A 13,640-nucleotide genomic window follows, 5' to 3' on the forward strand; every position below is an offset into this window, starting at 1 on the left:
CATGCTTCCATCCAGAGAGACAAGTTGCCACCGCGGGCGAGAAAGGTTGCCTTAGCAACTAAGAACATCTGGAGTGTTTCACGGTAACTATGAGAGTTGGAGAGTGTTAACAAGACAAAGGCAGGCAGGCCGGGAAAAAGGGGCACGGCATACATGTGACGGCCTGATCTGATGTCCGCTTCAATAGCTTTTGCGATGGCCATCTCCAACGTCGAAACGCCTTTGCTGAGGGCGAACATCCTCGCCTTGTCAGCTCCCACGCCGCTGTGGAACATTGTTTGAAGGGGGTTAGAGTAAGTTCGGATGGCCTCGGTGACATGCATGGTGAAAGCAGCGGGCAGAACCTGCGCGGCGAAACCGGCGGGGGGAGTGCGCGCGTCGAGGACGCTCTCGCTCGCGACTGCGATTTCAGCTGCAGGTTTGGGCAGCGCATGGACCCGGGAGGTGGCCAGAAGGGCGATGCTGGCGATGAACTTGGAGAAGAGCATCTTGAGTAGGAGGTGGAGAGAGGGGCAAGAAATATTCAAAAGCCAGAGCCAGAAACAAGAGACAAAAACGAGGCTCAAGCTAAGGATACCGGATGAAAGCAAAGGGGGACTGTGGGACTCTGAGGTTGATATACAGCTGCGGGAGGCATGAAACAGAACCGTGGGATAGAGTTGGCCTCGTCATCCAGCCGGCCCGGCGATGGTATTTTTTTTTCTTTCAAAATCCCTGTATATGCCTCATAGAATTCCCGTAATTCCCATAAGAATCCTGTAAGCTTTTGAAACTTTGAAGATTAAGCGGCCAAAATTCTGCCCGCAGACTGTTAGTAATAGCTGAATCCTTTGGCCAGCTTCTCGTATCAGCTCACCAGCTCCTGGCGGGCGTCTGTGAAGTTTCAAACGGGTGGGGAGAGCTCCGCGTTCTGGAAGCCATCTGGATTTGCGCCGAGTGTTGCCTGCCGACTACCCCACTGTTGGAAATAACACAAAGTACTCCATACATACTACATGCTACATGCCAGCGTACAAGTTTCGGTATTGTTACCCTGCCTCCCCCCCCCCCCCCTTCCCCCCGACACCAGCCTGCTACGTGTCCTACGTTCCTACCTACCTTCCACAGGTAGGTTAGGTAGGTAGTTAGAGTTCAGTCATCAAGCCGTAGTTCTTTGTCCAACCCCAGACACCATGACATGGCTGCCATCGAGACCGAGAGGACCGAATCGTCGCCGACCAAATAAATCAAGACAACGACCCTCAGGCTGAGATCTAGATTCGAAGAGCGAAACTGTAGCTTCGCTACTCAACGCATAAGCCGGCATGATCTAGCCGCTACTTACCTAATAAGATTTCAATCTTGAATTTGGTGTATAGCCGGATCGTAAAATGACATGTAGGCAACTTGCAAGCCACCGTGTTAAGCCCTGGTTATGTGTACTGCAGTACATTAAAGCTAGCAGGGGGACTGTGAAGATGCCTGTGACGGCATGGTGTAGCGGGATGACAAAAAGAAACATTGAATTCTGCTGCCACTCACGCTGTAGCATACAGGATCGCTAATAAATCTACAAAATTCCGAGAAAGTAATTCTACTTACTAAGGTCTAAGGGGGCCCTCTCAAGGTAGCGAAGGTATCGATCGACAAGGGTCGAGTTGATGAAGCTGGGATTTCGCTCTTCGAACCCCGATCACAGCCTCAACAGTATCGTCAACCCGTTCCGCCCAGCGTTTTACCTCTTCGCTACTCGCTTTGCTCCGGTACCTACCTGGTACCTTAGGTTAGGTCAGGCACGGTACAGTGCGCCATGTACAAGTACCGCAACTCGTGCAAATCTCCCGTGACCCGCTCTCTGCTGCTCAGTGGCAAGTGGCGCCGTGGGGCCAGGCGTTGACCACTTGGCTCAACCAGACAGCTTGCACCAGACGACAATTTTCCTTGCTCTGGGCCTATCCCTTTGACTGTGTTAAGGTGCAGCTTCTGTAACGGACCAGGGTTTCAGCCAATAGAAAACCGTAGTTTAAAGGGTACCTTAGCAGACTAGTAAATAGTATAAGGGTATAAGTACCGGCAATTTCCAGACTTACAAAGAGCTACATCGCACTTATCGCCCCTGTAGGCCCGGCACATAGCGCTGTGAGGCTATTCCCACTATATTAAGCTGTCAATTTAGCAGCGATAAAGGCAGATAGAAAAGGCGTTATCACTAACTCTTTAGATGTTACTTATTGGCTCTATTAGAAATGCAAGAATTCCTAGTATAAGGATTTCAGTGATAAAGGTTTGGTGACTAGGCCAGTTGCCAAGAGGGTACCTAGTAGGTATTTAGCAAAGAGTGGGTCTGATACAAAAGCTGCACCTTAACACAGCCAAAGGGATGTGCCCTTAAAGGCGCTCTGGCCTCTCGCTTGCCCCGGCTGCGCTCCATCACCTGCAACCCGCGCTTTTCCCCCTGCAACGATTGGAGGGCCGCAAACCTCAACCCGCGCAGCCAATGTCCAGTCGTAGGTTGTTACTCCATTGTCGCCAAACGATTGCTTGGATTAACCGATCCTGTCGCAGAAACCCAAACCCAGCTCCGCACGCTGGCTACGAGGCTCCTTACCGCCTGCCGGCAAGGCTGCCTCCCCACTGTCCGCTCCACCGCCCCCTTGCTCTACGCAAACGCCGCTCAGGAACAGGCACAAGCACAGGCACAGGCACAGGCACAGGCACAGGCACAGGCACAGGCACAGGCACAGGCGCAGGCGCAGGCGCAGTCCAGCGCTTGCTCGCCTGTCCCTCCCCTGATAATCGTCCTGGCCACCGCCGCCCAGCACGGCCAAGCCTCCATCCTCCACTATCTGCTCACCTCCATGCCTGCCTGCTCCAATGCTCCTTCGCCCTGGAGTCCGCCCTTGCCCGCCTCGGTGTCCGATCAGTGGAAAGAAGCCCTACTGCCGGATCTCGTCGTCCTCCGCGCCGTTCAATCATCTTCGCCGAGCGTGGTGCAAACACTCATCGACGCAGGTATGCATGTTGACCATAACATGGACAAGATAGGCTCACCTCTGAGCATGGCCATCCGGACCCAGAGCTTGGAAATGGTCAAGTTCCTGCTGGACAGGGGAGCCAACGCGAATGAGATGCTGTGGATACCGCACATCACGTTGCTGGCGCTCGCGGCGGAACAGCCCTGCCAGGACATCTTGGCCGCCATGCTGGAGCACGGCGCCAAGCTCTCAGGGTCCGGAGCCTTGTATGCAGCGGCTGGTGTGGGCAACACGGCCTCGGCCCAGTTCCTGCTCGGCAGGGGGGTGGATGTGAACGAGGTCTGGATGAACGATATGTGGGGCGATGAGAGGGATAACTCGGGCACGGCTCTGCACGCGGCGGCTCTGAATGCGCAGAAGGACATGGTCAGCTTTCTCTTGGCAAAAGGTGCCAGGAAGGATTTGAAGGATGGGGAGTCGAGGACGCCCGGAGATGTTGCGCGTGGGACGGGGAACACGGAGATTGCCACCATGCTGGAGGTGGATTAAGCGTCGACCGGTGTTTCATACAGTTTTCCTCTGGTCACTTTCCCCCGTTGAAAAGGAAATCAATGTTACGGGCGTACGTGGCAAGTCCGCTATATCCGTAGTGGGACCACACGCCTCGAGCGGCAGCTACTTGGGCCTGGAATTCATCGCAGTTGAATCAAGTCATATTATAAAGCCACAGTTCGTGTGGCGTCACGAAGGTATTTAATAGTGCAACAGAATGGCGTGGCCCGTTTCCAGGTATGTACTGTACCTAATAAGGTCTGGCAAGAGGTAGGTATTGACTCCATGCCTTGCCGTTGTTTCCGTCCACGCCCACCGAGTTCTCGTGGCGTGCGGAATCCACAGGGGTCTTGCATTTGCACTGTTGGGATTTCATTACTATTGAACATCTCCCTAAGTAGCCTCTATTAGAAGCATCGCTTAGTCTTTCAGGAATTAAGCTCTGTGCTAGATTACTTGATTACTAAAACAGAGACTGCTTATGAATGGCGTTTATGGGATATCGTATGGGAAATCGATGCTACACGGCTGGCTGGTAGCTAGGTTGCACAAGGTTACTGATGAATACCGTTTTCGGCAACAGATTGGAAAGGCCCGTGGCGCGGGGATACTAGTTCCTATGCAGGAACCCAGGCATCTTTAGAGTTTCAAAAACTCAGGCCGCGTACCTGTCTGGTTGGTTGCTGATAAGCACCTTGGCTAGGAAGGAGAGTCAAGCCTTATTAAGCGGAAAAGAGGCCGCATTTTCTAAGCGTCAATACCTTTTTACGTAAAAACGTGCGCGGAGGAATCCACATTTTGAGCCTAGTTTCTGCTGCGTTTCATTGATTGCTGTGTGTCCCGAGGTGGAGCAGGAACAACCCGTAAATCACCCACAGCAAACTCCCAGGCCTGCTTCCTCATGTCTTGTACATAACTTCTTCTCCGACGAAACACAGGGCAAAGGCGACGCTCTCGGAATTGATTCGGCATGGCCACGCCGATCTGGCCTTCGTTCCTGCATCGACTTCAGAACTCTTTCCAAATATAAAGACCTAACCCAGAATGCGAAGGACGGCAATTAATGGTGAACAGCGGCATCGCAGTCTCCCGTCGTTGCCATTTCGCCAGAATCCAGCTTCGAGGTTCTTTGGACCGTCACAACAAGATGCCTGACAGGCACGCTGATGCAATGTAGGAATGGAAAACAAAGATCTTCATCATCTCAGAAAGCGATGCAAACACCGTGGGCTGCATGGTGCAGTACGACGAAGGTCGGGGTCGCCCTCTCAATTCCACCGCGGTGCCTCAGCCAATCACTAAATTATTTTCCCTCTTTACCGTGTGGGGACTCTGGAATTACGCGTCAAGAAACACAGACGAAGCCGGTATGCCACGCCTGTGTCTACAAGCTGGTCGAATACATGCAGATCCTAGAGCTGGGCGAGCTGGCCACCGCGAAAATCGAGAGGCTTCTCGAAGACCACTTGGTCCCTGGAATCCCTCGTTGCGTTGGCCAAGCCACTGAGCACTAAACTGCGTGCTCAAAGGCTCCAAGAGGCCCTGGCATTTTAGAGGCAAAGCACGTCGGCGAAGCGGTCGAGGACGGCCGTTTGGCTAACATTGACATTGTGAGCAACTTTGCTTTACGGGCGCTGCAAGAATGTGCGTCCATCAAGGGCGCATATAAAGTCACGTCTGTCACCGGGAAGTCTTTCTTCTCCAATTTTACGCCCGTTCCTGCTCCCTCCCCCGCTCCCGCTCGTGCTTCCTTTGCATTGAGCACTTTGGCGCGCCCCCCGACGATAAACGCCACGCCATTATGACTTTTGACTTTGTCGACCAGCCGCGCAGTCGTGGGCGATTTAGAATTCAGCAACGGCAGCCAATCTACGCTCCACCCATTAAACTTTACACGTATATTCTTCAAAAAAAGTTGTCAGGATAAAAACGGAGCGAGCTTAGAGAAGAACTAGTTCGATATCTCTTGCGGTCCTCGAGTTCCGCCCGAAAGAAAAAGCGGCCAGCAGGTCTAAAATATCAGCGAACCAAAAAATCCCTAGGAATATGGCCATAGAGTACCATCATTTTCTGCCTCACCGGGAGTCTAGACAGTAGCCGGGATGCCTCGCCGCCTGAAATCGCTCTTTCAGCCAGGTCTTCTCCAAGGTCTGGTCAGTCAGTATATACTAGATTGCACTGCGTACATAGGCTACTCAACATAAAAAAAATACTCATGCTACTGGGAATTCTTGCTGAAATAAACTATATATCTCGGACCGCCGGCTGAAACTGCGCAAAACTCCCCAACGCCGCGATAAAGTACCCTCAGAATCAACGTAAACCGCAATGTCTGACCCTCCCATTACACACCAAGCCCTGCTCATCTCAACAGTTCTCCAGGGCAACAGTCGGGTGGAACTCGGAAGCAACTGTGCCCTTCTTCGACTGCAGCTCAATATCGAACGTTGTAGACCACTCCGGAGCATACGTTGACACATTGAGCGAGTAATGGACATACCCCTCTGCTGTGCTGATTCCTGACGCTACCATGCTGAGGGGCTGGATTACGATCCGGGGAAGAACAGCGCCCGTCTGGTGGATTTTATGGGCCATCTTGACCGCAACTTTGTCATTGGCGTCGCCTATCGCGCTCTTCCGCACCGCTGCGCCAATAGTGAAGGTCATGTTGCCGTTAGCGACGGGGCCCTGGCACGATCTCGATTGCATGTACAGCACTTGGTCGTTGAGGGGGTAGCCGTGGCCGCCGTTGTCGTGAACGGGCTCGGCGCCCGATGCGTCTTTGAGGTGTATCGTGAACGATTTTAAGCCGGCGACCGCGTTAACCTGGGTGGCAAACTCATACCAGGTGAATGTCTCGCCGAAGAAGCCCTCGGACTGGCCGCTGCGCCACCTCATGCGCGGGGCGTCTAGATGGGAGGATTTCCCGCTGCGGTCTAGGAGGCGGAGGGAAACCTGGAGCGAGTCGGCGTCGCGTCCGGTACCCTTGGTGGTGCGCACGCGGATCTTGCCCGCCAGTGCTAGTTGGTTAGGGGTTGTCGCCAGCTCGAGCTTGTCAATGTACGGCTTCACGTCGACGATGTCGATTGGCTCGCTAAGCTGGACTGTCGACGGCACGGTGTCGATGAGGCGCTGAAACACAGTCCCGCAGGTCGAGCGGAACTCCTGGGGGTCCCTCAGCCGAGACATGGTGGCATTGCCGTCGGCCGCAAAGATGCGCTTATCCGAGTTTGTCGTCTGGTTGTGGCCAAACACCAGGGGGTTGACGCCGTCGCCTTGCAGGTACTCGTTGACGACGGCCGTGTCGAAAGCCGCGGCGGTTCTATCAAACGGCACCTTGTGCGAGTTTGAGGGCGTGCCGCCGGTGATATCGGGGAAGTCGACGCTCTGCACGCCGCCCAGCGTGTGTCCGCAGGCCACCATGGCAATCATGTCCTCCTGGCTGAAGCCGGCGTTGGTGAAGGCGGCCAAGGTGGATGCCAGGTCGTGCTCCGGCTCCGGCACGCCGGCTGGGCCTGCCGCCGAGGCGTCGATGCGGCCCATGCGCAGCTGAATCCTGGGTCCGCCGCATCCGGCGACGGCGGCGACGAGCGCCAGCGCCAAGAGGTCAGAACCGCTGGCCCGCGGGCTAAAGAAGCTGTGCATGTCATTTACGGTGTTATTGAAGGCGACTCCCTTGTTCTCGGGCCTCTCTGTCTCGAACATGATGGAGATGTCAAGGCCACCCGTGCCTTTGGCCTTGTTGTGGGTGATGGCGTCGTGAAAGGCGGCCCTGACCCATTCGGCAGACGACTGTCGGCCGGGCTGATTGAACCCGAGGTCGCAGCTGCCTACCACTGCAAATTGGAAGACGAGTTGTCAGCTGGGCATGTCCATTCTTTGGGAAAACCGAGGGACCCCCAAAAGGAAGCAAGGGAAAACTACTCACAGTCGGTGAAGCCGAATTTCACAGCGCCAGACTGGATCGCCAGCATGTCTTCGAGAAAGTCACTCTTTGCTGGCCAAACATACTTGGCTTGGGCCCAGGCCGCGTAAAGCAAGACCGAGATCGCGAGGGCCCACATGCCTGCCCGTGTCAAGGATGAATGAAAGGGTATAAAGAAGATGTATCAAGTAAATGGAGGGGAGAAAAAAAATCAGAGTAAGCGAGAGTAGAGAAGAGCTGTGATATGGTGGCGAGCGGTATAAGCCCTTCTCGAGAGGATGTCAAGGCAATATCAGCATATATATATATTCTTGCATTACTAATTCTCTTCATGCAGCAGCCTCGGACCCTGTCACTGGTGTCCTGGTAGCATTCCGGATCGACAAACCATGCATCCACAAAAATACCAGGGTTAGGTTTCTATTCCTAGACAACCCTATGACGTAGCTTGACAGCCAAGAAACCCGTGAGTTTTACTGTCTGAATTACGGGGGTCCCCTTGGATCCGCTAGAATTAACTCCTTGTTTCTTGCGGGCTAAGAGAGACGGTCCCGCGTGGCGTCCGGACAACCCGAGGTTACCTCGTGCTCCTGGCCTGATTATGACCAAGCCCCTCACACTTATTGGCCAGATTTCAGCTTTTCGGCCGGCGGCCCCCGGCGGCCCCCGGCGCACCAATAAGAATTACCGGATCCGGCGTGGCAGTTCAAAAGCCGCCGTGCCCGTGACTCGCGGAAACGTTTTCATTGCATGCATATTCTTACACTCTGCTTCCCAGGACACGACGCCTTCGTCAGCCAAGTATGGCTCAGCCACAGCCCGCCCCGTTCCGGCCGACAGTGAATGGCGCTACAACTACAAGCTGGATGGTACGTTGCTTGGGGTCAATGGCCGCCCGAGCGGTGGAGCCGGCTCTTGTCTGACGAGGGAAGGCGACGTGAGGCAGCCTCGTGGGAGGAAGCTTGCCCCAGCTACGGGGAACAGCGGTCCCTAGAGGGAGGGCTCGTTCCTTCCACATAGAGCAGTGGTATGAAAGCGCGCAAAGAACCCTGACGCGGGAAACCGCCTTTCACTTCTATGCAGCACCCGGGAAGTAGAAGCAATTGTTTGCAAAAACAGCTTTGTTCCGGAGGCGCAGTAGCTCTGGCTATGGTTGATGCAAACGCTGTGATTTGAAAAGCCTTATGTTCGGTTGAGATAAAGACAACGTCGCCCTATCGATGTCTCGGGAGGGGGTTCAGTATTTGAGCTCTTGCTCGGCTATGACCACGCACCGTTAATTACAAGCCAAAACTTTGATTTATAAGACACCAATGATGGCGTCTTTAGCAAGTTGAGGCTCCCTCCATTGTCTAAATCACCAGCTGGTATCTGAGGCACGCGTGTATGCGCTTGGTATTGAAATCAAAAAGAACAGATGGACCAGGATTTATTTTTCTAGCTATAAAGAGCTGTGTGGCAAGTTTTACTACTTCTTGATAAGTCTGGAAATCATTTTCTTCCTCCCTATCGAGTCGCTGGCATCAAAAGATCAGGGTCTAAATATCAAGACGACGCATAACTAGACTGAATGACTGTCATAGTCAGCCCCCACCGGGCAAAGTGTTAGACATTGGAAACTTGGGTTGATCTAATGCCCCAGACTAATATTATTCCGACCCGATAATACTCTTCTCTCTTCTTTTCTCCGTAGACTCTATATATCAGTTCTTCATCATGATAATAATTGTTGCAAAAATGGTGCCTAGAACACTGTTGGAAAGTGACTAAGTACCGGCAGTGGCGGACAAGGCGTTGCAGAATAAAACAAAAGCTGGTTGAAGATTTAAAGATGCACAAAAGGTTGACCAGAGCAAAGATGTTAGGGAAATCTGAATTCTAATTGTTGGTGACTATTCTATCTAGAAAGAGGGAAATCTGGGCATATTTCTACTGTCTTGAAAAGGTAGTAGAAAATAACAAGAAGCCGCGGAAAATAGCGAAAAACCCGACGAAAAAGTCGTCTTGCCCAACCGTGCCCAACCGTGCCCAACCGTGCCCAATATCCTACCCAGTTCCTACCCAACCTAGCCCAGTGGCTTATAGCGGTGTGCTGGGTTGCCTATTTGGTAATCCCGTGGAAATGGGCTGCCTGTGGTGGGGCCCTGTGGCCCACTGTGACAGGCCGCTGTGGCCGGATGTGGCCCACTGTAGCCGGTGCCGTGACCGGCGCTATGCCCTACTGTCGGCGGAGATACCGGTGGATTCGGATGTATCGGGAATGTTCGGCTACGAATGTGGCATATATAACCGAGGGAATAGTAGCCCCTTAGGGTTACCCCCGTGCCCACTATAAATAGCTGGTGACCTAAGTATTGTTGAGCTAAGTCAGGTCAACCCTTTACAATATACCGCTTTCTCTCCCTACTTCCTGATATAGTAGCAATTGTATAAAATAATATAATATGACGGACTGGCCCTAAGGCGACTGCGAATAGGCGTTAATCGGATATATTAATAAAACTAAGGAGGAAGGGAGAAAAGCCCGAATCGGGTCCCTTCCGCAATCTATATATATCCGTATATAGCGCAGGCTAGAGCCCTAACGTTGCCCTATTGGCCCGCGCATCTGCTTTATATTATCCGTCCTAAGCTAGGTATAAGTATAGCCCGAGCCCTAGCTAATCTATTATATAGGTATAGCCTGAGTCTGTGATATACCCCCCTTCTCTAAGGAAAATTTTATCCGTTTCTATATTAGGGTTGCTATAGGGTTCGACTAGGCCTATTATATATCCAAATATCCCCCTATTTATCCTTAAATGCTTCCTATATTATAGTATCTTTAAAGTTCTTAAGGGGCTCTTAAGACAGTAAATCGTATCCCTTCTATTTTACTAATATATTGTATTTTCTGCCCCGACCTTAAGCATTTTTCGCGGCTAATATCTCCTTAACTTTAAATTCTTTATATAAGATATTAAAGTCCTCTAGTAGGACTAATAGGGGACCGGGCCTAGTATCTATAAGTATTTAGCTTAGTAGCGGGTTAATAGCGGTATATTCTATAAAATTAATATAAAAAACTAGGTAGATACTATTAGGGATATTAAGTTGAATATTAAATGGGGACGGAATGGCTATAATAATATATTTTATAGATATCCAATTAAGCTTCTTATAAGGCCGATCGGTTTTAATATTCTATAGGCTAAATTAAACTTAGTCTCTAATTTAATAGCGCTCTATTAGGCGTTAGGAATAGTTTATTGCATTTTACTACTGCTATTAAGTAAAAGAGATAGTAGCCTAGGCGAGTTCGCCCCCCTCCTATATTATAGCTAGGAAATGCACCGCTCGCCCTTTAGGAGTTATAGAACTTAATATAATATTTAGGGGGGGTACTATAATAGGAGAATTAAAGCTATTTAGGAGATAGTTTAGGCTATATTTAGTAATAAAGGAAGTATAGTTATTTAAAGTATACTAGTAAGTCGCAAGATATTAGGGCTAATTATATTAGTTAAATGCTATCTTTATGCGTAAGATAGCCTAGACCTCCTAATTTAAATACTTTATACTATTATTAGTTTATAGGTAGTATATAGTCGAAAGGAGTTATTCGGTCCTAATAGCCTTATATATTATAATTTAGAATTAGCCTATTTAGTCCGAACTTTTATCGCTAATAATTTAGGCGGGGAATCTATAGTATTATTACTAATAGTCTAGGAAATATTCTATGTAATCCTCCGCTTATATTAAGTATATTGCCTTAAGTTAGATATATTTAGATAGGCGGTCGGTAATAACTATTAGGTAATATAGGTTAGAAGCGTTATAGGCTAGGAGGTTAATTATAAAATTAATAGAAATTTAAGACTAAAAACAATTTAAGATCAATAAGGGCTAAAGTAGGCCTTAGTATAGCTAGCGACTTTTATATACTTTACGGTATTAATAATTCTAAACGAATTAAGTTACCTTAGATGATATATTATCGAAGTAATAATCCCGCTATAGTAGTTAGAAAATCGTATTTTTCCTTAAGTGCCCTATAGTAGGGGAGTTATAATATTATTAAATTACTATAATTATTAGCGGTTTGAATAAAAGGAGTTAAATCCGACTTTAGTAGAGTAGCGCCTTATAGGCATTTAAGGTATAATCTATAATCTACTTTTTAGTTTTTACTTCTCCTAGAAATTATCGCTCGCTATTTGCTATAGCTTTCTATTAGATATAATATAGTTTATCTTTAGCTATAGCTTAATCTTAAAGCGCTTATAGATAGGTATTAGCAAAAATCTTAAAGCTAGCTAGTAAAGAGATTCCTATTAAAGGTACTGCCTTTAGTATATCCTTTAGTATACTTAGGTCTATAGCTAGTTAATCCCCTATTAGGTCTAATTAATCTTCTATTAGGTCTAATTAGTCTCCTATTAGGTCTATTTCTATAATAGAGATAGATAGCGGCTAAAAGATTTAGCTAAATCTTAAAGCTATACTATCTGCTTTTTACTTTTATCGCAAAAGGGTATTAGGGTATTAGGCTTATAAGTTAGGCTAGTATTAAAGATAGAAGTTAAAAAAAGCTAAAGTCTTAGCCTATTACGCCTAATATTTTAATATGTTCTTTAGTCGAGTAAAATATTTAAAGTTCTTATAGTCTATAAGAATTATAAATAAAGCGGTAATAGAATAGAATTTAGCTAACTATACTTTAAAGTATAAGATAATAGTAAGTAGCTTTTTATTATAGATAGTATAATTCTATTTAGCTTTTATAAGCCGTGCCGAATAGTATGCGATTAAATAAAGTATTTTATCTTCTTTAATCTAAAAAAGGTAGCTACTAATAGCTATATTAAAGCTATCTACTTTAAAGATTATTTCCTTCTTAGGGTCCTATTAGGTAAAAACTAGGTATAAAATAAAGTACTACTTAAGCGTTTAGAAAGCCTTTTCTTTCTCTTTAAATTATTAAAAATGGATATTCTTCTATATTAATCGAACGAAAGGCTTAATTAAATAAAAAAAGTTTAAAATAAAATCGCAGTAGAAGTTTGCGAACCTTAGAAAGCTCTAAATGCCTTATAACTTTATAAGGGCTTTTTATTTTTAAATTGCTTTAATCTTCTTAAAGTTTAAATAGATCTCCTTTCTTACTATTATAATATAGCTAAAGTAGTATACCTTTTTTACTACAAAATTATATTTATCTAGATTTAGATTTAGGCTGGCATTTTATACGCGCCTAAGGATAACCTTAATATAATCTATATATTCCTTCTATAAGCCTCTAGTATAGACTAAAATATTATTTAAATAAGAAATAGCAAAATCCTCTAATAAGTCCCCTAAGACCCTATTAATATATTGCTAGAATATTATAGGGGCTCTAGTTAGGCTAAAGGGAGTTATTAACTATTTAAAAAGACTAAAGTAAGTCTAGATGCAATTAGGTATTTACCGCCCTCAGCAATATAAATCTTGTAAAATATAATATAAATATCTACTTTTATAAATTACTTCGCCTATAATAGGGAATATAGTATCTCTTTAATTAAAGGAAGGGGATATTAGTCTTATACTATAATTTTATTTAAGACCCGATAATTTATATAAAAATACTATCTACTATTTGCTTTTCTCGTAAGTAGGATTAATACTACTGCTAATAAGGAGCTTATGTGGATTTATCTTTTATCTATAAGGTCTATTACCTATCTCTAAATCTTAAATAGCTAGTCCTACGGTATATTATATAGCGGTCCCTATAGGAGGTTGGGTGGCCCCCTATTTAGGGTCGGTTTAAGCTTAATATAGTAATTAAGTATGCCTTAGTACGGTAAAAGGCCGGAAGCTTTTACTTTATTAAAAAGGTCGGTAAAGTCCTAAAGCTTAGGTAATAAGGTCTATAGCTAAGCCGCAGGGGGAACTAAATTCTAATAAAGCAGGAGTATAATATAGAGGATATATTTAAGCTCCTATAGGCTTATAGAGAAAAAAGAGGTCGAGTTATCTTAGGTATATACCGCTTATCGTAATATACTATAAAAGACCGATCTAAGAATATTAATTGTAATAGGCTTAAAGGATCGAATAGTTAATTCTTTAATAAAAAGGCTATTAATAGCTTTAATTTTTAATTAGTACCGCTTTACTTATAGTTTAATATTATAATACTCTATTTAAGGCAGCCTTAGGATAATATCGCAGGTAAGGCC

The 13,640-nt window shown here is 46.9% G+C and overlaps 4 protein-coding genes across 4 annotated transcripts; 3 read left to right on the top strand and 1 right to left on the bottom strand.

Annotated features, from left to right (window-relative positions):
* Positions 1 to 2,476: 2,476 nt before the first annotated feature.
* UV8b_07098 (uncharacterized protein) lies at positions 2,477 to 3,503 on the top strand (the record flags this gene model as incomplete). Its single annotated transcript, XM_043144595.1, has 2 exons — positions 2,477 to 2,486; positions 2,545 to 3,503. The coding sequence occupies 2 exons, from the start codon at positions 2,477 to 2,479 to the stop codon at positions 3,501 to 3,503; spliced, it is 969 nt and encodes a 322-aa protein (XP_043000530.1).
* Positions 3,504 to 4,672: 1,169 nt separating this feature from the next.
* Positions 4,673 to 5,020, top strand: UV8b_07099 (uncharacterized protein; the record flags this gene model as incomplete). Its single annotated transcript, XM_043144596.1, has 1 exon — positions 4,673 to 5,020. The coding sequence occupies one exon, from the start codon at positions 4,673 to 4,675 to the stop codon at positions 5,018 to 5,020; it is 348 nt and encodes a 115-aa protein (XP_043000531.1).
* An 853-nt stretch (positions 5,021 to 5,873) lies between these two features.
* On the bottom strand, positions 5,874 to 7,570 carry UV8b_07100 (uncharacterized protein; the record flags this gene model as incomplete). The annotated part of the gene is made up of 2 exons (XM_043144597.1): positions 5,874 to 7,342; positions 7,435 to 7,570. 2 exons carry the CDS (start codon positions 7,568 to 7,570, stop codon positions 5,874 to 5,876), a joined length of 1,605 nt encoding a protein of 534 aa, XP_043000532.1.
* A 462-nt stretch (positions 7,571 to 8,032) lies between these two features.
* Positions 8,033 to 8,425, top strand: UV8b_07101 (uncharacterized protein; the record flags this gene model as incomplete). Its single annotated transcript, XM_043144598.1, has 1 exon — positions 8,033 to 8,425. One exon carries the CDS (start codon positions 8,033 to 8,035, stop codon positions 8,423 to 8,425), a length of 393 nt encoding a protein of 130 aa, XP_043000533.1.
* Positions 8,426 to 13,640: the final 5,215 nt, after the last annotated feature.

This window comes from Ustilaginoidea virens, chromosome 5 (genome assembly GCF_000687475.1).
Source record: "Ustilaginoidea virens chromosome 5, complete sequence".
Classification (NCBI taxonomy): domain Eukaryota; kingdom Fungi; phylum Ascomycota; class Sordariomycetes; order Hypocreales; family Clavicipitaceae; genus Ustilaginoidea; species Ustilaginoidea virens.